This window comes from Micropterus salmoides, unplaced genomic scaffold, assembly GCF_014851395.1.
Source record: "Micropterus salmoides isolate LMB-PRFRI ecotype aquatic unplaced genomic scaffold, ASM1485139v1 Ms_hic_scaffold_22, whole genome shotgun sequence".
Classification (NCBI taxonomy): domain Eukaryota; kingdom Metazoa; phylum Chordata; class Actinopteri; order Centrarchiformes; family Centrarchidae; genus Micropterus; species Micropterus salmoides.
Window position 1 is genome coordinate 8,409,684 of NW_024041373.1, and position 25,107 is coordinate 8,434,790.

General features: G+C 40.6%; 1 protein-coding gene across 1 annotated transcript in view; it reads right to left on the reverse strand.

Annotated features, from left to right (window-relative positions):
- LOC119917695 (cadherin-23-like) overlaps positions 1–25,107 on the reverse strand; it is a 150,537-nt gene that overhangs the window by 33,958 nt on the left and 91,472 nt on the right. The window contains exons 12-17 of the mRNA XM_038738109.1: positions 19,905–20,054; positions 19,280–19,438; positions 6,793–6,857; positions 5,861–6,098; positions 3,818–3,923; positions 3,427–3,554 (exon numbers count right to left, since the gene is read on the reverse strand). Coding sequence (XP_038594037.1) covers positions 3,427–3,554; positions 3,818–3,923; positions 5,861–6,098; positions 6,793–6,857; positions 19,280–19,438; positions 19,905–20,054 — 846 coding nt within the window. The remainder of the gene's footprint in view (positions 1–3,426; positions 3,555–3,817; positions 3,924–5,860; positions 6,099–6,792; positions 6,858–19,279; positions 19,439–19,904; positions 20,055–25,107) is intronic.

Genomic DNA, 25,107 nt, shown 5'->3' on the forward strand with positions numbered 1-25,107 from the left:
CCTCGTGTAGGATGTGTATAGATATGCTCACTGACTGTCCTTGCATATATTGGAATATTCCAGCTGGATTCATCCATTCTGCTCTGTCATTTCATCTTTTATGATGAAAAGTTACTTGTATAATGGATGTCTGTCAGGGGAAGGAGCTCAAGAGCCAGTAAGGTACTATTTATGAGTTCTGGTTGCTCATTATATTTTTACTGCTGTGTTTGTGGTATCTTAGCAAAGATCAACATTCATGTTAATTATTCAAGTTAACAAAAATACAAAAAGAAAGATATTTAAAAGATAACACCTGACAGCATGTTACACAGAATATTCAGCAGTATTTTAATAATGTTATAGTTAATAGTGAGGTATAAGATAACTGCATGCAGTAGGAGAGCAAAAAAACTCCTGTAGTTTAAAATGTATGAAAATGTGTTTTCTTCCATTATGTATGTAAAGTGGAAAAAACCCTACTCATAATCATATGAAACATATTATGTAACTTGCTATAAAACTGTCGACATGTGTTATACCTTTGATCAAATACATCTCAGGTCAGCCGTGTTGAATGGGCACACATGATCTCCTCACTGCCTTTAACTTAAGTCAGACCCGAGTCCAGAAAGCTACAGTGAGCACAGAAAACCTCCACCCAGATCTCTAATCAGACGTGGATCAAAGGGATTTGCAGTGTCTTAGCTAGTGTATGCTACGTTAGTAACATATGAAACCAACAGACTTCCAGTATGTGACATCATGAGATGGTCTTTCATACAAGACAGCACATAACATTTACAAAAGAAAATGTCAAATGTGATGTAATCAGCTAGCAGGGAAACATAGTATTTTCAACTCTTCAATATATTAAAACATCTTTGATCCACGTGCGCCTGAGTAGACGGCTGTGACTTTCTCCAGAGCCCTAAAATAAGACATTAACTGATAAGACTAAGACTGACAAAGGCGACCGAACTGGAAGCTCAGATAGCTGCACATACTGTGCAAATAAAGCTGTAGTCAGACATGGACCAAAAGGTACTCAGCACAATTCAAACAGTGAGGAAATACTGAAATCCAACATGTACATGAAGTTGAAGACATATGAAACAATCCACCATGAGCTGGCTAACACCCATCACACACTGGATCAACGTTTAGATAAATACAAGACAGCTTAGTCTTCATTCAGTACACATGATATAACTTTCCATAAGTGCTCTGGCCTGAGAAGCGAATTTAAATGAAAAGATTTCTGTAAACGTTTGGAGATTGTGCCTTTGAACATGGGGAGACTGAGGAATTTGTCACAGGGTGTGTCTGCCGCAGTGCCAAGAGAGTCATTAAATAAGTTCTGAAAAAAATACCACGCTTTGGAGATATATTTAAAAAGTGTGAATTAGAAAGATTTTCAGCTAAGAGAAGAAGAGTCATCAACAATCCAGTTTTTCACTTTAAGTATCTTTCTGGAACCAAAAAAACAAACACACTGCTCATTAGGAGGAAAAACACTAAGGGTTTGTGTCTCTGACAGGACAGTGACTAAATACAAACACCTTATATTGAACAGCGTACAGTGTTTACAAGATAAATAGCTGTAGATATAAAATAGATTCAAAATAGATGGACAACAGGAAACTGCAAAAGATAACATTGTATATGAAGAAGACTCCATTACACACAAGTTGGAGATGAACACATAGCAAGTGATCAGTTTGCATCCTGTAGAGTATTAGTTAAATTCTCTTCTCTTATTAATTTGCATGCTTATTATTTTCATTCTATTAATCAAAGATGCATTAACAGGTATTCATAACATTTTATGTTGCAGTCAGTCAGTTTCATTAAAGTTTCTCAACCAGCTAATTTTACTGACTTGGAAAAGAGTTCATCTCATGACTGTGAAATGAAGACAATTAGATCTCTATGTATGTATGTTTAAGTATGGTTGTGCATGTGTCTATAAAGCTAAAAGACTGTCCCATCGGCCGAAAATGCTGAGTAACGATGATAAATGAAAAACAGTCACATGCTCTGCTGGCTTTTGGATTTGGTCAGACTGGCCTGACCTCAGTGACTGGAGTGACACTAGACTGGCTGAAATCTGACTCTGAAAGTGTTTTTGTTTTTGAGAACATTAACCAACTCCTTGATCCATGTCAGTGACATCAAACATCAAATAACATCTGCTAGTAGATTTACATCATTATAAGCATAGACATCAGGTAAAGCAAGACTTGCTACTGTACATGTGAAAATGAATGTGTATAGTAGGGATGCACCAAATGTTTGGCCACCGAAATTAATCGGTGGAAAAAAGCAAAGAAAAGCACTTTCGGTGTTCGGCCTAATACGTCAAAAGATCGAATAAATGTTACTGAACAATTTCATTGACATGTCGGCAGTGTGGAAGCATTTTAAAGTGTCAGAGAAAGACGCAAAAATCGGTTTGTAGACTCTGTTGCTGCTGAATTGTCTCTTTGCACATCCACTCCATCTGTGGCTGACTTCTTAGAAAAGGAAATAAGCGGAAACTGACCCGCTTAGAGTGTTTCTGTCACTCGTTTCAGAGGTGGCACACATATTCAAGCCTGTATGGTAAATCCACTGAAAAAGACCAGAGCGAGCTGACAGGCAGGTTAGCGACTTTATCCTGTCGTTTTCTCTCTTTACAAAGACAAGTGTTGTAGTTTGAGAGTCTGACCTGAAGAGAGGCTGTGAGGTCTTCATGTTATGCCAAACGAGAAACATAGGTGTCATTTACACTGGGGACGCTGGGGACATGTCTCCACCACTTTTTGAAAGCATTTGCTAAAAGTTTTATGAAAATTAGCTTGCAACAAAAATGTTAAATAACAAATAAAGATTCTATGAGAAAGGTTTATTTGCACAATAGGAAAACATGAAATGCATGTAAATATAGAAGAAACAAATCTGCCCTGTCCAAAAAAATAGCTTAGGCTAAAAAAACAAGCTGCTTATTACTGCATTATATTCGATAATATTTTTATAGTCTGATTTTTCACCAGCCACATGAATTTTGTTTCCCTTCAACTAAATAAAGACATTTCCATCATAAATTGGTGCAGAAAATGTCTCTAGAATGCAGGAAATTAAGAGTTCCGTTCCGAATAAAGTGTTCCGTCTCACCCTAATCTGAGCCCTTAAATGTCCCCACCACTTTTCAACACAAAGTGACACCCTTGAACACATACAACATTATTTATCAAATTGGGTCGGACTTGATGAATTTAGCATGAGGATACACATGTGACATTGCCATTGTGTGTCCTGTCTCGTTAAATAAAAGTTAAGTGAAAAAAAATCACAGGGCAGGAGTCAGGACATACGTTTGCCGTTCAAAGTTCAATTTGACACATGAGCATACATAAAAGTACTAACGTGTGTGAGGGTGTGTGCACTTTGCAAGGTTGTACTTACAATCACCTCCACTGTGACAGGGACTGTGCTGTTGAGGGCTGGGTTTCCACCGTCTTTGGCCATCACTGTCAAGTATATCATCCCATTTGGAATTTGCTCGTAGTCCAGAGGATTGGTCACACTGATGACTGAGAAGGGGCGGGGGCAGAAAGGATATTACTTACAATACATTTGGGACGTGCAGCAACTTCAGAGCTCAGCAAGGTTGTGGGTCAATTGCCAAACAACAACCACAAATTACACAAGCATCCTGTAAAAACGCATAGAAACTATTCTACAACTTAAATGTGAGTTTAGCTAGTCTAGATATATACAACATCCCTGCCCATATTAGTATGCTCTCAAACAAATTATATACTGTGGCTTCATACTTCCAAAAAATAGAGCGTACCTGCGTAGCCCTCCACCATGATGACCCTGAAGTAACTGAGGAAGGCCGTGGCTGAAGTGATGGTGTATGTCAGGAGGTTGTTGGGAGGAGAATCCTCATCTATAGCCTGTGGTTGGGAGAGTGGAGGATGGGAGTGCCTTTAACATATGCCTCAGTGACAGTCAAAAGTCCACAGAGAGAAGAAGTTTTGAGTGACTGAGACAAAACGACGGACAGTGTAACAGGACAGATGCTGCCGTAGACAGCGCTAACATTTATGCGTGTATGTTTGCACAGCATGAGCGCGTGTGAGTCTGTGCATATGTGTGCAGCCAGGGGGCTGTCAGTCAGTGATGGCATGTTATTGGACAGATTAAAGCTGATTTTGGCTATAAGTGGTGCAGGCGTCAATACTGGATGAACACCAACCGAGCCAAGACAAGCCAATCAGGAAGAGGACAGATGAAGCTATACTTTGCGGGGCTAATCCACAACAACATCAACAACAACAATGACACCCCCTCATTATTCTCGAGTTGGCAGGAACTTAAACATGAGTCCTCCGGCTGTGTGGAGAGTCTACCAGGCCTCACTGGCATCATTAGAGGCTGGACAGGTTGTCAAAAACACTCACTTATATCTTTCCTTAACACGCAATGTCTACTCTTTGATTTAATGCCAAAGTGTTGAGTAAGCAATACCTTTCTTCACCACAAGTTAAGCTGTGACTTTTCTCTTCCAGACTGTCTTCCAATATCAAATTTCAACAAATAGTTTCTTATTACAACGTTTACCACTCATAGGTAAGAGGAGTTGGGTCCAGCAAATCAAATAGAGTGAAAATGGAAGTAAAGGAAGAAGAGAAAAGTGTAGAGAATATTTATAAAAGGTTTTGAGATGATAGAAAGCATAGGCATTGTTGTAGGAGGCACACACCTATTAGTCAAACAGCAGAAAAGCCTATATTTGCTTTGCCTCTAAACCTGTCCTCTCCTTCTATCTATTTCAGTATTTTTCCCCTTTCCTCCTTCTCTCCCTGTTTTCATAAAACAAGGTGTGTGTGTGTGTGTGTGTGTGTGTGTGTGTGTGCACGCACATTTGTGTATAGTAAGTTCCAGGGCAAATCGCTGACACAAAGAATTGTGCGACTGGCTTCCCCGTTCCTCTCGGGCGGCGTATTAATATCAGCAGGTTAGCTCAGACTAATCAAACACAGTGAGCCAACCGTTGAGCCCAGTCATCAGCTCAACTCCCCCGATGTAAAGGCAAGCCGCCACAGTGAGCTGTGGCAGGGGGAGCCACTGCTGTACCCACTGCCACAACACACCTAATGGTCTTTCTCTTCAGGGCGCAATCAAAGAAAACGCTGAGCCATTAGTTACCATTGTGCTTGTGTACCTCTGCCTTTTGTGTGGCAGTGACTGATGGCCAACACGCCAGGCCGACCTGTTGTTCTTGGATACAGTGCACACAAACACATAACTGCATGATTATATTAACACAGGGGAAACAAAGAAGAAAGAGCAGGAGGGCAACAAAACCAAAGGCTTGTGAGTCTGATGACTCGTGGTATTTGTGTCAGGATGAGATGAGTTTTGTTGCAGGTTTAGTTTTGAAGTGAATGCACTACTATATGTACATGTGTACATAGTGTATTATTCAGGGATCTTTGTGTGAGTGCACAGTTTGCTATACCTACTTGCATCAGCATCTTTTTTTAAAAAACGTACCCCAATTCACTGTGACTCACCACTGACAATCTTAATTTTATAATTTACAAAAGTATTACAGTTTTAATTGAATTTTAAATCAATAATAAATAAAACATTTTTGGTCTAGCTAAGTAGTTCATTTTTTGTAGGCAAGCAATTGTTGCTAAGCAACACTACAATACTATTATGAGTATTGATTTTGGTTTAGCTTATTAATATTTAAAATCAGAGATGGTCGCAGGTGTATGTTTATAGGGTATTTTACTGCTATAAACAGTGTAGTTTTACTGTCTTTTAACAAGCCTCATATTTCTGTTAAACTCCATACGTGCGTGTTTTCCACACGCCTCACCCTGACTCGTGCCACCGCCTGGACAGTCTGTTCATTCTCTCTCAGCGAGCCCACGTAAGCCTCCTTCTGGAAAATCGGCGCATTGTCGTTGACATCTAACACATTGACGCGGATCCTCCCCGTCGTCTCCTCCCCGCCGCCATCCCTCGCTAGCACAGTCAGCGTGAAGCGCTGCATCAACTCGAAGTCCAGACTGCCCCGCAGAGTCACCCAGCCTGTCACATCGTCCAGTGAAAACCTGCAAGAGAGAAACAGGCAAGTAATTATCTTTTTCTCATTATCATGCTATACTAACTTGATTAATTTTGTTCAAGAACACAACTGGATATGTTTGCAAATGATAACATATTACATATTAAAGTTTCATGTTATAACAAGAAAGACATTAAATCATAGACATTATTTGTTAGTTATTGTACAGACATCAAATATGCTCAAAATTCTGTTTTTCTTGTACTGTTGCATTCAGTTTCTTATAGCCTTAGTAAAAGGAACATTATAATGCATGACATGATTGTGTCATCCTAGTTAAGTGAAGATAATTATAATAACAATCATATCAATCAATCATAATGATGCAACATGAAAGTATATAGACATAATAATAAGAAAGAGATCTTGTAAAACAAATAAACATGACTCTAAGTAAGGGTAACAGAGAAACAACAACAGCAGGAAGTTGATACTGAAGATAATGAACAAATAAATAGATGGTGTGTGTCTTTCTGTGTGTGTGATTTTATACATTTGTGGCCTGAAGAGAGCAGGCGTAAAGAAAAGCGCCAGACATCATTGTAGCTCAGCTGTCTCTGGCGAGGCTGTGCGGCACAAACAGCACAGTACAATCAGTCGCAAGTGGCCAAATAAATGAAACATTTATGTGATTGTGTGGACTGTTTGAGTGTGTGTGTGTGTGTGTAGCTGTATCTTACTGGTCTGGCTCATCACTGAAGGAGTAACGCACAACACCAAATGTGCCTACATCTGCATCTGTAGCCTGGACAGAAAAGACAGGGGGGGAAGTTTACTTTTAAAATCATGTTTAGTTCCTTGTAAAGTTTTATCGTATGTTCAGCTTCTGTTGTCCATCCATTTGGTTTCTGAACGAGAAATTGCAAGTTTTATTTCTCATCTACTTTGACATTTGTTTCACATGTACTCAAACAGTTTGCTCTTTCAGGATTCATTTTCAAATGTATATTTGAATGTATAAAAATGTGAAAAAAGAAACTTCCTAAACTCTTCATCAAGTTTAATGTTAAGTGTATAATTATGTGTGGCTGCCTTTTTCAAATGCCATTGTGAGAACTGAATGGAGGGAAGTTCATGGTGTACTGTAAGTTACCACAAGCACAATGTGGCAGGTAAGTGCAGTGAAGTGGTCTGCAATTAGGGAAATTAAATTATGATTTTTTTCTTACAACCAGAACTTCCTGACAGTGACATGTTCAGAGTTTCGTGTTATTGTTATGGTATGATCCCTCAGCATACTTTATGCCATTGTGCATGTGTGTGTGCATACTTGTATTAGGATAATAACAGTGTTTTTAATGGCATGATACAGCCAAATGGCTGCATATATCATCTGTCAGTGACTTAGTGTTGCTCAATTTCTAAAATCTCCCACTCTAACAGCTGTGTATGACTTTATGTTAAAACATGCAAGCCACGCTTCACTTGGAGGTGTTGATTGGATTAAATCTGATGGGATATATTTTCCTCATCCACATGACCCATCATAGCCTTAAAATCAACAACAACTGCTGTCATATGTTTTGCAGAGAAAATGGGTGTCAAAGAAATGCAACATAAGGAGCAACACTTTCAGGAATCTTGTACTTTATGAAATGCCACATTAGCACAATCTGTCTTTGTAAGCACATGCATGCGTATGTGCACACATGCACATACACACTGGGTGTTGTGTCGGCGCTGATGGATCGTGGCTGGAGAGGCTGTTGTAATAGAGTTTCACTTCAGTGGCTCTGCAGTCAGTTGAAGGGCCAAACCCGAACGCGTCTGCAGCCTGCTCTGTCAACCACGATGCTGGTCACTGTGATTCAGTGATGCCCTGATACCGACCTTATAATGTAGGACTGTGCGTGTGTGTGTGTGTGTGTGTGTGTGTGTGTGTGTTCAGGGCATATGCTTTTCTGTATTGTGGTTGTGACTTATACACTTAAACATTTGTGAGCAAATGGGCCAAAATGTGAGTTAGGTAATGCTGAGCTTCATTTTGGGCTGTTAATGTGGATGTATGTGTGCACGTGTGAATGTGTCAGGATTCAGGGAATATCTGTGCATTTTAAATTGAATGCATTTATGGTTATGTGTGTGTGCTTTGTGTGTGAGTGCCCGTCTATGATGCCTCTCACAGATGGACCAACGGCTGCAGCTATCAATGTGTTTTTTCTCCTTCTAAAAATTACACCATGATGTTTAGCTCAAGCCCGTAATTTCACAGAGAGCTTCCACCGCACCATCCTGGATGGCGAATCAATGCGTCTTTTTAATGTCCAAATGGCCCTCCCTTTGTTGTCAAGTGCACCAAAGCCCATCCTGCTGAACGAGCAGAGAGTGGGATGCTAAATACGTGTGAGGTGTTTGGGACTCCAGTCAGGTTCTTATATTAACCTTCGAGTTTTCGTCTGTCGTGTCTCGATGACCTCATCATTTAATGCCACTCAACTGCTTCTCCCCCTCTCTCCTTTTGAATTCCTCCCTCCTCCTCCTCCTTTATCTCTCCCTTTTTCTTTCTGTCTTTACCTTGCTTTCCTCCCTGCATCCCGACCTCCGCCTCCATCTCCACTGTCTCCCCTCTCCTCTACATATCTCCCTTAGCACACGCTTCCCCCTCGATGCCTCCCTCCCTCCTTTGCTCCTTCTCTCCCAGGTGAGTGACAGGCCCATAAGTGCTCCAATGATAGCGGTGGGGGTGTTAGCGTGACAGCTATCGAGGTGGTGACAGGAGCCGGGCTCAGCCTGGGAGCTAATACTGCCGCTGCTTCCGCGGCCGAGGCCCTCTCGCCATACGACAGACAGAAAGAAAGAGAGACAGACACACAGACAGAAAGAGAGAGAAATAAAGAGAGAGAAAGTCCCCCCAATCCCACCCCCTATCATTCTCAACCCGTTCCCTGTCTCTCACCAAACAATCACCATGACAGTAAAGCCCAGTCACTTTGCCAACTGCTTGCCAAAGACTTTTAACTTTAGACACAGAAGGCCTGCAGCAGATGGATGGTAGAGATTGGTTTGTGCAGGGATTTGCTGTAACTTAACACCATGGGCCCGAATCCTTGACACCAGAGTATTATGCATTTGCCCCTCATCGTCATGGTAGCTTAAAATTTTTTTGGTTGGGGAATTGGAGGTGATGGAAAAGTTGGCGAGGTGGGGTGCACAGGGAGAGAGCGAGTGTAAGATTTAATGAGGAAAGAAATGACATGGAAATAAAGCTGGGCAATGTGCCTATCTAATGTGCCTAATAATCTCACTGACAATTGCAACACGCATTTAAAGTACCGGGATCGTTCACAGGGATAACTAGTTTTCATTCCAAATAAGCAATGCTGATGGATTCATAAAACATCTCTTTTTAGGGGCCCTCCAAAATAACTGCTATAAAAATGTATGGAGGATGCATACGTCCTTGCCATTGGCTAAGATGGTACAAAATCCTGTTGGCTGATTACCTGTTCTCTTACTGCCAAAATGCCCAGAGATGATGCAATGGCAGTATGTGCTGTAGATGAATACTAGGCCTTGACTCCATTGATGAAAATCTCCCCTGCACTAAGGACCAGGGCACTGAGCTATCAGAGTCAGCGTTCTGATAAAAATCCAAACTAAGTTGTTAAGGAGTTTCTGCACAAAGAGTCAGTGCGCAGCTGATTGCCAATATAAACTCTGCAAACCCTAGGCTCCTCAGGCAGTAACTACAAAAGAGAAATTAGTTCTCAGTTGACCAGTTTGGTTAAATGATGTGTTTCTTCCCTTCACAGAGGCGAAGCCAGCAGCCAAACACAACTCCGTGTGTGTGTTGTTATGTGGGTGTACCTGTGTACCGGTGCACTCATTTGTGTGTTGCATGACTGTTTATGCATGTGTGCCAGTGTGTGTGTGGTGACTGGATGGGTGTACAGAGTGTTTTCGAATGCAAAGTATAGAGTGTACGTGGGCGCATATGTTTGTGTGCATGTGAAAAGGATACACATGGATAGAGACGCACGGTGTTCCCAGGTTCATTCAGTCTTGGGGTAAATATGCACCCCAACCATTTACAGTATAAACCTCTATTATCACACTCAATTGCTTTCAAGAGAAAGCGGAAATGAGAGCTTCCCCTCACCAGCAACTGAAAGACAGGGGAAGTATATGTGTGTTTGTCTGTAAGCTGGGGTTTGGTTGGAGGGGGTACAGGAGCAGATTATCAGCCGAGCTATCTAATGGACAGTGACGGAGGTTAAAGCTGTGTAGGCTTTTCTATCTTGAGTGAGCTGGAATTTGAATTGATTGGCTCCTAAAATTGCTTTTTCTGCAGGAGCTTTGAGAGGCATGGAAAAGGAAACCAATTACTGACTGTCAAAGTCTGCTGTCAAAATAGAGATGACCCCCAGTCCAAACACAAACAACCTCTTCTGTCTCACTGTTGCACACCTAAAAACAGTCACAAAGAATAGATAACAAACGTACACTGACATATGCGCAACCCCCCCCCCCCCCCCCCCCCAACACACACACACACACACCATCACCACCACAGTGAAGATGTCCAGTTTCTGACAATCATTGTGGGGGAGACAATGATGAAGACACAGTTGTCAGGCTATCTTCCTCAGCTTTGATTCCTTAGCTCCGGTTAGCTCCACTCATGCGGGCTCCTTTAAAAGCTCCAGCTTTTCTATTTCCATGACAAGATCATAGATCAATCTTCACAAATTCTATACAAGTGGGATACAGAGATCTGTTCTTTTTAAATGAGCACCCCTTTGTGTTATCACTTTGCATATTATACTGTGTACGTGAGCCGCACAAAGGAGAATCTATACTTCTGCATATTTAAGTGGTACATCATCTCAGCAAAATAAAGTGCCTGTGAATCAGCAGTGAGGAAGTTTGTGACTTGCCTTGCACTCACAGGAACCATGGGAATCAAATGCAAATTCAGGGTGAGATATGCATGTCATGTCAGACTACGCATCACAATTTACAGCACTCAAATAAATCACTTTCTTCATATCTTCTCTGCTCTATAATCATGAGTAAAATATATGGATAAGCATACATGCCTGTATGTGAATAAGCTATTGGTCCTGGTTTCTCTTGTCCATACTGGCTGCAAAGAGGTCCCTTCCTAACACAATATGAATATAAGAGATGGGGAACCAAATCCACAGTCTTTGTTCTATGCAACAATGAGATAGGCTAATACAAGTTTCAGCAGTCTTTTGTAGTACAAAATTCCATCATTGTTCTTACACAGACAGTGCTTTCTTGTAAGATACCCACTTGCTTTGTCTAACTCAAACTGCTGAAGCATCATATTAACTTTGGCCAGTTGAGAACTTGTAGAAGCAGCAGCCTGTAGCTCCTCCAAAATTCACTACACTTTTGTTCTGTTTTTTTCCCGCCTTTATTGTCAAAATACCTGTTACCTATGACATAAATATACTGATTGGAGAAGGAAGACGGGATTTTGGATTAAAGAGCAGCGGACCACGAACCACACGACCCGGTCAACTGGACCAGGCACCATGGTGGGTGACGCGGTCACTCAGAAGAGAAGAAAGAGAGGTGGGATAGGAGCCATGTTGGCCCAACTTTGACTTAAGGCTGCTCTTAAAGGTTCAGTCTGGACAAAGGGACATAAGTTGGCCAAGCAACGGAAATCAGAAACTGCTGTGCCCACATCTTTACAGAGACCTGCCCCATCAACATCCTTAAACAAGCACTCAGTGAGTGGACCGTGTTCCGAGCTGTCAGCGCAAGACTCCTGCAAGATGTGAGGAGGTGGACACTGTTTCCATCTCATCTTGTTGCTGTATATAGCATATTGTTTTACACAATTACTAATCTGTTAAGTTCTGTGTGTAGCATGAAGGGACTATAAACTTTTGTTTTGTTATAAAACCTTGTGTTGTATAATGACAAATAAACAGCCTTGTACTTACATGATGCATTTTGTACACAGTGTGACAAAGGACAAGTCAAATATATTATATGTCTAGTCCCAATACAACTAAAGGTGTGACTGAAAGGACGAGGTGAACAAAAGAATGAATTTAACTTAGTTTTAGGCTTAGCGGTGGGCTTCCCTGTCTTCTTAGTAACCTTGGTCTGTTTCTGTGTACAGAAACTGCCATGGGATTGCACACAGCCTGCTTGTATCTCTGATCAATACTACTGAGCAAGACTGGAAGCAGCACAGTAGCCTGGAAAAAGCATAGAAACTCACACCATGCTGGGGCTTTTCGGACATGTGTCCAATTAATGATCACATATCACATACAGTACATGGACAGCTACTCACTCAGCATTCCTGTGACTAAGCTAATGGGTGAATTTATATATTCTCCTTAATTTTCATATCAAATGTACAGCTGAGTGAAATGATGTGAAACTCGAACCTCTTCAGCAGAGACAAGATGCAAAATCTCTCACCTACGAGGATCAAACGAGGACTAACCACATCTCTTGCCAGTCCCCCAGCTGTGACCTAGTACACCTGCGGGGGTTGATGGGAGCTGTGTGTGTTTTAACTGCGGCCACTTCAGCGTAATGGCAATGGCGAGTGTACGTTTACGACTGCTTTATTCCTATAAACATTAACGAGCAGGTGGGGGTGCTCACAGCCTGCCGACGGGATTAAACAGCCTGTTTCTATTATCTCCTTACCACCAAGATAACAGCGAGAGAGAGAGAGAGAGAGAGAGAGAGAGAGAGAGAGAGAGAGAGAGATTTTTAACATTTTTTTATAAAATCTTTTTTTAAAACAATGTATACTTTTGTTAAAGAACAGTCTGATAAAGTCGTGTAGATGTCTTCACAGGACACTGTGACAGCTTGCAAGATATGCATGCATACATAGCCACTTAATAATGATTTCAACCACATGTGAACCATTGGAAAAAGACAGCTTTTACCCATGGAGTAAGAAGGAAAGAGGAGGAGAGAGATGGAGAGATAGAGAAAGTTAGGGAGAGGATTGTATCGTGGGCAGAAACTGGAGACGTTTTGAGCTGCCAGTGAAAGGGCTTAATGCAGAGCTCTCTGTGGCTGGCAGCTTCACTTTGCCGGGAGGCCTTGGTCCTCCCCCTCTCTTTCTCTATCTCTGTCTGTCTCCATCCTCAGTGATGAAGGAATGAGATTAGCACAACCAAAAGGAGGATGTGGACAATGATAAAGAGTGAAGCGTATACTACAGAGACACACTGAATACAAGAAAGAAGACAAAAAAGCAAAAGGATGTACATATAAATGGTTATGTGCTGAGAGAGCAGGGTGGAGGACAAGACATGCCACAACCACAGACAGTGGACACTGCTAAACTGCTCAAAAAATGTCTTGGTTCTAGCTTCTCAATTGTGGTGATTGTCAATGTAAACGGATTATCTTCGGTTTTGAACTGCTATTCAGACCCCATCTGGGGCTTTAGGAAATTGCGATGGATATTTTTCACACATTTTCTGGACCAAATGATTCATCAATTAACTAAGAAATTAAATTGATCATCAAGTTTTAGTTTTTTTAATTAATTTATTTTGGCCCACAATCATTTACAGAGACAAAAAGGCAATTACTCAAACACCAGCCCTAGTTGATTATGTAATCTTAGCACAGCTGGTCATTCAGTGTATTTTTTTAACTTTACAACACCGTTGTGAAGTGCAGAATATTTTTCAATATTGTCTGAAATGGATGAATGGATTAATAGATGACCAAATAAATGAACTGATGGAGCCCAATCCTTTAGCTCCATTACACTCCCCAACTCTGTTTTCATCTAACTTGGAAACTGATAGTGAATCAAGTATGGGAAAGATCAGACTAAACACAACTCTTTGCTTCCACTTCTCTGCAGGAGAGAGCTGGGACTCACCCCTTTTATTACAATAATGAATTATAATTACTGACTATTACCCTATAAAGGCCTGTCTAAATAGAGGCGGTAGCAAAACAACCTCCACTCAGTAATTTATAACCTTCTGCTGGAAGCATTTATCATTGTGCCTTAGCCCTCAAACATATTGCATTTGTACAGAGCCCATAAAACACACAGCATGGCACTGGTAGAAGACACAGAAGACCAAATCCAAGAAGAATTTTGCATCCTATATATATTATAGATACAAGACCAACTATAAAAAGAAAGGAAGGTGCAGGCAAACTATACTTCTATATCCATGTTAGACCTGCATATATCCTCATCTAATATCCTCTAAGGTAGAGCCTGATGGGTAGAAAGAGTGAATGGATGCAACACCTGAAAACCATTAGCAATCTAATGGTAAAACAGAGAAAGGGGAAAGCAACAATAACTGAGGGCATACAATAAATAAGAAATGAAAGAAGGCAAATTCTCAGAAACCCAAGAAGAGAAAATCAGAGTGATTCCACCGATACGAGCAGCTGCTGGTGTCTAAAGTCTCCAGGGTAAGGAGGAGACAGAAAGCTATAGTGAGCGAGAAAAGGACCCAGACAAAAGAGTAAATCACAATAAATATTTATAATGATAAGTAATGCTGCAGACCATAAATATTAAACAGCCACTGCCTCTGTGTGTGTGTATGTATGTGTAGTCCTATGTTAAGCATAAGTGTCCACGGGGACGCAGGAGTACCGCATTGACTAACATTGTACATAAGCTCTGATCAGATGAGCAATGAATATTAACCCAAACAAAGCATTTCAATTACATTAACAGATTGCTTGTTTGGCAATTTTAAAAAACAACTGGGAACCAACATGCATAATTTCAATCAGCATAGGTATAAAGTATTATATAAACATCATCCACACAACACCCTTTTACATACAAAACACATTTACCATACTATTGATATACAGCACAACTGCAGAAACACTTTCAATCCTCAGGAAACAGCAATGAACCAAGCTCTTGAATATAAATACTTCATTGTGAGAGAAATGATCTCATAGTTATTGTAATAGCAGGGCATAAAACCTAATTTGATGATCCTCTCTGCCATTGTTGGTACTAAAAACATGGAGGTCCAGATTGCTTTACAAGGGTACTTTACTCATTGGTTTGCACTTTAGTTACTTGATCCATTTCAATCACTGAAAACTTTCTCAAATTAAGTTGTCATGTGACGATTCAGACTGCAAATTCAGCTCTTCACACCATTGATGCTTTTTTCCTTAGTTTTGTGTGGAAAAATCTTGTTTTCAGACCTTTGACATTATGATGCCATGATGATATTGTCTCATCACTGTCAACAGTAATGCAGTCACTAATGACAAGAGCTGTTCTGAATGGCCAAACACTTTGCTTAAAAATCATGATACAATATTTTGGTGTTCACATATTTGCAACAGTTCCAAAGGTTACCTCCAACATTATTTAAAGGAATAGTTCAACATTTGGGAAACACACTTAATTGCTTCCTTTTTGAGAGTTAAATTAGAAGATTGAAACCACTCTATATTAGGGTGACCAGACTCCTCAGTTTTCCAGAGACAGTCCCCGGTTTTGGTGGCCTGTCCCCATTTTTAACTGTATAGTCTGTATCAGGTCTTACCAGACCTGAAATCAGATTTTACGTGGCCAGAAAGACTGGACAGCAGAGCATGCAGGTGTCGTGCCAAAAAGTGATCGTCTGCCGAAAACTGATTGCCGTCCGCGGGAGCCCTCAGCAGAATCATTAAGTTGTATCGCCCAGTCATTGTTTGCAGTTTATAGTGTAACCAGGCATGACATTTACGCTATTATAGCCAATAATAGAAGCCTGTTGTTGCTAATGGAATATGTGTTTGGTAAGCCTATGTGTAATATCCTTGTTTATATTTTGAAAAACGGAATGAAGCCTATAATTAACATAACTTAGGCTACTGCTGCTATATATAAAATAATAGACATGAGCTCTTTTGCAATTATCCTTACGACTCTACATTATTTAACTTGCTGTGTACCAACCAATCCAGTCCTTTTTACCTGTTAAAAGTGACTGCAGCTCCTACTTACTGACCGAAAGGTAGATTCTGCCTCAAAATGACTTGATTTCATTCAGAAGAGTTATTAGACAGATTTTGAAACCCAAATCATCTTTTTTATTTCATATATAATACCATTATATTTTGAATGACATACTGACGACCAAACCAAAAATGCCCCCGGTTTTCATTTCAGAAATCTGGTCACCTTAACTCTATATACTCAATACAAAGCTGGAGCCAGCAGGCAGTTAGCTTTACTAAGCACAAGGAGTGGACACAGAGGGAAACAGCTCTGTCCAAAGGTAAAAAGAAATCCTCCTTCTGGCCAGCATCTCTAAAGCTCCCTCATTTACGCAAAGCCAAAATGTAAAAATCGCAGTTTCCCCCTGATTCCAGGTCTTTATGCTAAGATAAGCTAATTAGCTCCTGGCTATAGCTTAATGCACAGACACAAGAGTGATCAGAGTGGTGTCAATCTTCCAATCAAACTTTCAGTAAGAAAGCAGACGAGACAAGAAGCACACTTGTCAATATGTCTAAAACACTAAAACTATTCCTTTAATGAATAATGAATTTGTGTGTGTTGAAGAATGAAAAACTTGTCCTCCCTTTTGATACTAAAACATAATTTGGCCACCATCTGTTGCACCTCACAGCCATCTGACAGAGAGCACCGAGAGGCTAGTCTCAGTCTAGCAATCTGGTTATATTAAAATGCCTTGAGTTTTTCACTGCACTTAGACAGTTTGAACTGCTGAAGGAGATTAAGTGAGACAGGTACGCAGAAAATCAGGAAAATGAAAAGGTGCCCAGTATGTGAGCACATCAAATGACACTAAAAAACACAGTTCAGAATAAAATGAAAAAGTAGAAGTACAATGTAATGCAGGCTCTGTAATAACAGAACCAGTTGTTAGGACACTGATGCATTAATTTTGTCACAATTAACACTTCAACTGAACATGCCTTTCTGCAGTTGGCAAGCGACATAATTTGTCCTTAACAGTGGGGTGATGGACAGGTTAAGTTATAATTTTACCTGGTGCTGACTCATAGGAGTGGGTTGAAAAGCATTCTTGCATAAGAATGAATGTAGCCAAGGCTAGATCTACATTTCTGTACTCTATACTTTAAAAAATATAGCCAGAACAGGTCATTCATTAGAAGAAATATGACCTATGCATTTACCAAAAGGACATCATCCTTTTTGTTCCACTTCTACTCCCACTTCTGCCTGAACAATATGAGGCAGAAAACCAGCAGTTTGACAGATTTAACTTCTTTCTGTGCTTCACTTTAGACTTCATAACTTATTTTATACAATTCATGGATGCAATTGACCATTCCAAAATAAATACCTCATTATTCACACAAACACGAGTGAGCCGGCTGTGTCGTGTTTGATCAGACTGCAGCATATAAATAAACATGATCAGCCATTTTCATTGGATTACAACCGTTGTAACATACTGTCTAAATTACTAATGAACTAAATTATGACAGACCCACATAGGTAAACAAGTCTGTGCAAATACATGAGCACACACACCCATACATAGTAAATTAGAAATGGTAAGTCCTACAATGACCAATGACATTGTCTGGTTTAAGCTATGTGTTGACTTTGTGGGAGTTTAGGGATATATATATATATATATATGCACATATATGTTTATGGGGATGTGTGTGTGTCTGTGTCTATATCTGTGCCTCAGAGCAAAGCTAGTTGAGCTAGTTGGAAACATCTGGTTTATTTTGGTTTTTTGTCTCCAGTGGCAGAGAGGGCTTAAGTGCCACAGGTGTGTGTGTGTGAGAGAGCAGGTCAGAATATCAAAACCCTCATCTAACAGTGTATATATAGTGTGCTGCCATCCATGCCTGTGCAGTCCTCACCGAGCGCCGTCACATCTCATTCTATTTACAGCCCATTCACTCTACAGCCAGCAATCAGGATTCCACGCCGGGCCGCAAACTCCAGCACGAGGCCAACATCAGCCAGACTTATCAGGTATTAGACTGCCCTGCAATCTCCATTTCATGAGCACCCAGTCTATAAACACTATTGATTTTCACACCATGCTTTTTGCACTTGAATCTAGTGGATTGAGGGTGTTCAGTCACAGGAATGACTGGTAATGAATAATAATGCAGAGTTTTGGGGAGATGGTGGGAGAATTTTTTCCGATCTAGTTGTAGTAGTAGTGGCTGATGGTCAGGATAGCAGCTGAGAGTGAGCTCTGCTGAATGCTGTGACTCTGAGAACATGAGGTGGAGCCGCCTCAAAGACACAAGAAACTAAATAAAGGCTAACAGACCTGGAAGGAATAAATATCACAATATAATTTCTGAAAATAATTCTTAAGCCCTGTTCTAATTGGATTAGTTCTAATGAAGGTGGTCCTGACATTATTATCGACATCTGTAACATTAATCCAAAAAGGAAAAGTAAGACAATTTGAGCTCGTCTGATAATAGTTACAGTATTTGAACGGATGCTTCTGTAATGCTGTAATTTTAAATTTTTTGCCACTAGCAAAAAAGTTTAGGGTAGAATATGAAAGTTTATGTTTCAGCTATAAGCAGCAATTTGAGGGTGATTACTTCAACCCTGCCAAAATGATTGTCTAGACAGCACAGCAAGCAATTAGAATTTACTGTAGGACTGAAATGACTGATACTGAAATGACAGTATCCAGTAAGTCATTTAGCTTGAATTGAGGACTTTTTGACTATGTTGTTGTGGTTGACTCAACCTTTATTACCTGAGTGAAAGTCACTATTGTGCTGGCAGTAAATATTTTAATTCTGCTTTTCTGCAAATTTGTATAATTACGTTGAAACAGAGTCACAGCTGAGTCACAGATTGATGCCTTAGTTGCCAACATGGTCATTCAGATTCATAAATACACAGGATCTCAGCATTAGCTAACAGTGGCCCAATACAGTAGGTGAGTGCATTTTTCATTTGTGTTTATTTCTGCTTTTGTCTGAGGCAGCCTACCTTCAGTCACCATAAATAACAACTCATGTGGTGAAGTCTGAAGTGAGTACTGGTTCAAATTGGGTAAAAAAACAAGCCAAGATTTAATTCCCAATAAAACAAGCCCCATAAAAGTTACTAGTACAAGTTTTATTGTAGCCTGTTTGGGTTCCAGTAAAACTTTTTTCTCAGGAATAAATCCAGAAATTCAATCTGAGTATTTGATCACATTCTTAGCTGTGGTTTCCTAAAATACTCACCAGGATACGCAACAGTGAGGTACCAGGGGGTGTGTTTTCAGGAAGGCTGATGTTGTACAGCGGTCTGCTAAAGATGGGCCGGTTATCATTCTCATTGATTAAGTCAATAAAGACACGAGCAAAACCCACGTGGTCGGACATAGACTCATTGGCATAAAGCTGGGGAGAGACAACAAAGCGAATATTTATACAAAAGATTTAATTATAGCCTTAGTTAGTACAAATCAGTTAAAGAAGAAACTGTACAGGTTTAACATTGGTTTATTTTTTTTTAACACATTTCACCCTTTCAGGTTACATCCTGAAATTTTTAATCATAACTTGCTATTATGCCAAATAAGTTACTGTATTTGGAGACCTTGGATTATACACATGGCACACTCTGATTCTTTAAACAACTCAGGGGTAAATTAAGGTGACAAAATACCAATTTCACTGTTCAAACAAGTCTGCAGTGTAAAAAGAGAAAATGATATGGCCTCAGTCTGACTGAGCATCATGTCCAAACAAATAAAAACAAGTTGCAAGAAACATAATGGATCTACATTTAGTCTTGTTGCTTAGAAATCATTCTTTGTCCGGAGTTCATTCAAGGACAGCATTACAGAATTTAAAACTGACTCACTGAGAAGCTGAAACTGCGAATCTGTTCATAGTCCAGCGGTATGGCCACCCTTATCCTGATGTCAGCACGCCCCTGGACCGCTGTGGGGGAGATGGTGAAGTACTCCGAATTGTTTCCTGTCAGAAACACTTGGAACATGCTGTTCACCCCCTGCCACAGGATGGATAAGAGAGAGGCGAGTATAGAAACAGAGAAAAGGGGCTTGTTTAGAGAGAATGAGGGCAGGTGGTGATACTGTACATCCTCTGCTTAACCTACAAGTGAGGAATGTAGATGATCATTTGTATGCTATGGTCTTTCTGTAGAGTTTTTATGAATAATTATTGGAAAAAATGATTCATTTTATGAGAAGGCACAGATACTGTGTACATATTGACTAATATCCCAGCAAAATAAAGCATTCACTTTTTAAATTTACATTTCAAGCATTTAGATGATTGTTGTACCCAAAATTATTTACATTGACTGTGGCACTAGAGACAGTACAATAATAATCACAACTTTCACCAGCAAACAATAGTAAGAGGTGAAAGGTCAGGATATTGTGTTCTGACCATATCTGGTAGTATAAACTGATCACTTAATCGTCAAGGTTGTAGATGGAGTTATTTATGTATTTACCAGGGACAATACACATTAATTCATTAAAAAAAACCCATTGTGGTTAGACTTTAATGTAAATGAACTGGAGTTAGCAAAAAATATATACACTGGACAAAATTATAAACGCACTTTTGTTTTTGCCCCCATTCATCATGAGCTGAACTCAAAGATCTAAGACTTTCTCTATGTTCACAAAAGGCCTATTTCTCTCAAATATTATTCACAAATCTGTTAAAATCTGTGTTAGTGAGCACTTCTCCTTTGCCAAGATAATCCATCCACCTCACAGGTGTGGCATATCAAGATGCTGATCAGACAGCATGAGTATTGCACAGGTGTGGCCACAAAAAAAGGCCACTCGAAAATGTGCAGTTTCACTGTATTGGGGGGGGGGTCCGGAAACCAGTCAGTATCTGGAGTGACCACCATTTGCCTCACACAGTGCAACACATCTCCTTCACATAGAGTTGATCAGGTTGTTGGTTGTGGTCCACTCCTTTTCAATGGCTGTGCGAAGTTGCAGTCAGGTCGAGACCCCGATGAGGACGACGAGCATGCAGATGAGCTTCCCGAGACGTTTCTGACAGTTTGTGCATAAATTCTTTGGTTATGCAAACCGATTAGTGCAGCAGCTGTCCGGGTGGCTGGTCTCAGATGATCTTGGAGGTGAAAATGCTGAATGTGGAGGTCCTGGGCTAGTGTGGTTACACGTAGTCTACACGTGCGCCGGTTGGACGTACTGTCAAATTCTCTGAAACGCCTTTGAAGACGGCTTATGGTAAAGAAATGAACATTCAGTTCACGGGCAATAGCTCTGGTGGACATTCCTGCAGTCAGCATGCCAATTGCACGCTCCCTCAAAACTTGCGACATCTGTGGCATTGTGCTGTGTGTGGCCAGCTTAAGTCACACCTGTGCAATACCCTGTCTGATCAGCCACACCTGTGAGGTGGATGGATTATCCCAGCAAAAGGAAAAGTGCTCACTAACACATATTTTGACAGATTTGTGAACAATATTTGAGAGAAATAGGCCTTTTTTGTACATACAGAAAGTCTTCAGCTCATGATGAATGGGGGCAAAAACAAAAATGTTGCCATTATAATTTTGTTCAGTGTATAATAATATATTATATTATAATATATTTTAACATGGTTTAACATGTATGTATTTAGGTTTCAAGTCTTTGCTATAAAATTGTGAATTGTTAAGGATATACTAAACATTAATACTTTTGTAATGCTAACAGTCCAGATAACTGTACTAGGTAAATACCTGAATGACTCAATTTTAGATTTTCCCGAACAGTATCTACACGAGTCATACATGTTTTTTTGTTTTGTTGAAACAAAATGCGGTTGATAATAAATGTTCTCCATACCGATGCTGAGTGAGAGGCTTCACAAGCAGCTTCAGCAGGGAAGCCACAAAAGCTCCATTCACTCCTTTTAAGTATGAGTTTTTATTTGTTATTTTTAACCTCTCCTGCCCAGCAGCCTGGTATAAAATATGAGGATCTGGATACCATATTGTACCAGACAAATTTTAGTTTAACAAGAAAGTATTAATATACTCCTTTGTCTGTTTTATTATTTATTTGTCACCAGGCCGGGCGGGGGGACAGACATGGGGATGGGGGACACAAACACCACACATACAGACAGAGAAAGGACAACACCTGCAAGAGAATGGGAATGGGGGGTGGGGTGGAGAAAAACAAACAACAAACAAACAAACAAAAAACTAAAACAAAGAGACAACCAGCTAAACAGCTGACATAGAAAGACAACTGAGAGAGAAATGAAAATGAGAAACAGTCAAGCAAAATAAATAAACAACACAGCACAGCCATGAGAGCTGGAATAATAACAATTAATTTAAATAAGTAACTGAAAGAAAAGCATCAGGAATAATTCTACCAGGGACAACCTAAATTTGTTTGTGTGTGTGTTATGTGAGACTGTGTGTATGTGTGGGTGAATTTGTGTATGTTATAGAATGTAGTTCTTAGTGAAAGCGGAACGCCACAACCGCACCGCACCGCACCGCACCGCACCACACCGACTCGACTTCAGCAACAGGCAGGCAAGAGCCCCAGTAGCCAATAAGGGTGGGAGAAAAAAAAAATTGACTCCCAGACGCACCCTGACCCGACCAACAAATGCCAAAACTACCGACCCTCCAAATGCCAATCGACCACACAATGCCGTCGGAACGCAAAAAGGCAGAACCCATGGAAGAGCGGCCCCAGGACCGGCCACGTACACAACAGAGACCAGTGTTCCCCCCTGCCTGGCTCCTCACTGCCACGGAACGAACAACCAAAAACGCCACGCAGTCATCAATATCAGCAGGCTGTTGTCACCACCTACCCACACACCCGTCATGGCCGAGAACACCAGGCACAAGCCCAGAACAAACCAGAGCACAGCTGTGCCCCACACGCACACTGGACATCCTGACAACTACCTTTATACTTCAGTCTCCAGAGGAGTCCAACAACTGGCTGACAGAGAAACGGGGGAGCACAGATCTGAGGCCAACAAAGCAAACCAGGGAATGTGTTTTTGGTTATTTTGGTTTATTCTTTATTCTGTTCTGTTCTGTTTTGGTTTTATGGTCTGTCTCGCCTTCCTGCTTCACTCTGCCCTGTTTCACTGTGGCTGTGTCCAAAATCACCCACTACTCACTATATAGAGGACTATATTGTGATTCACCATTTTGTAGTGCTGTCCGAATGTATAGTGATAATTATTATACCCTATATAGTCCAGTCAATGTATCACAGAATGCATTTTGAAAAGTAGTGTACAACCAATGGTCACTAACTAAGCCCTATATACCATAATGTATTGCACTGACCAACTGATTGACGGCAATGACGTAATTAACGGCACCGAAATAATGATTGGAGTAGTGTCCGAAAGTGTTGTTTTAATAAAATGAGTGAACTCACCAAATAGTCCTCAGTTCAGTTCTGTCTGTGTTGCGTCCTCTTTGTCTATGTTGAGTGTTCCTGCCTGTTCTCTTCCTAGTTCTTTGAATTACTCTGCCCGTGCTCTGGATTCTTTTGCCTTGTTGGATTACCTCAGTGTTGGACTTTGCCTAGTGCTTCCAAGTAAGCCTCTTATGTTTAGTTTTTGTGTTAAATATTTTTGAACTGCAGCTTCCTCGCCTGTTGTCTGCGTTTGGGTCCACATCTAAGTGTGCACTCTGCCACTTATGACACACTCACCAGCTGATTTTTAGTTCTATTATCATTATTATGGACATTATGAACTGCGTTTAACACTTTTTAAAGAGTCTGCTCTTTAGGATTTTTTACGCAGCAATAAGAAGTGGGGATTGCTAACCCTCAAACTGTTTCAAAGACCACATTTAACCTGGAGATCTTGAGCTACACAGGAATAGGTAAGCCAGTAAGCAAAACTATCAAAATGTGTGAGAAAGTTAGACTGCAAAAAAGATAAGAATAAAATCATAGTTCATAACCATCTGCTCATCTTCACTACAGAAAGCCCGCACTGTACTATTTTACATTATGTAAATTGACCATTTGAGTGCAACATGGAGTTAATCCCCGTGCATTGCCCACAGAGCTGTATATAGTGTGTCCGACTGGGATGATTACCCAGACAGTGAAGTAGGTTGAAACCATGTGCTTTAATCATCATGGTGTGTGTTTTATGAGAGAAACAGAGAAGATGTGATCTCTCATGACAACCGTGACTATCTACCTCAGTACAGATACACGTGTCTGGGTTTGGTTTCTAGCTCACTATACTGTATGTTGCCAAGACAATGTGAGATTATATGAGCATGGGGCCTGATTTAGAAATAATATGTGCTGTATTACTGGGTAGGTCCGTATGGTGATGTTAACATAATTTGATTAGTGGTTATATAAAAATTCTGAATAACCTCTAAAATGTGTACCATATCTATCTCTGATAAATCCTGAAGTGCAAAGGCATTGTGGGTAAATATCAACCCAGTCAGGGTCAAAATGACATCCCAGCCCTGAGAAGCCTGTGGCTGCCTTGATCTGAGAAACCATCTCTAGATCCCTCCTGCCTTGATATATAAAGCTGCAGGGTGACCAATCATGTAGCTATTGTGGCAGACAGAGGAAGACGGGTGTGGGGGTCGATTGGCATTATGCTGGCGGTTGAAATAGCCCCTTGTTTTTGTTTTCATCTCTGGGAGAAACATTGTGGCTGATGACTCCTATTTAAAAGACCATCCAATATGCAGGGATGTCACCTCAAACTGCCCATAAATGTAATTGCCCGTCCATTTGCTTCTGCCTTTAGAAGCCCCCAATAAAAGCATCCTGCCAGACGCGATTGCCACAAAGTTTAGTGACAAGTCCCAGCAGCAAAAGTTTTATAGATGCTAACCGAGCAGAAGAGGACATGAAGGCAGTGACAGACAGAGAGAGCGGTAACTACCACTTGTGTCATAGTCTAAGAAATGAAACGTCAGCCTATAATCCCTCACAGTTGGAAAAAGTGAGATTACAGCACAGGTGTAGCAGAGTGTGAATGAGTGTGTGTATCGACAGTGGCATGGAGGTTTAAACGATCAAAACAGCAGTACA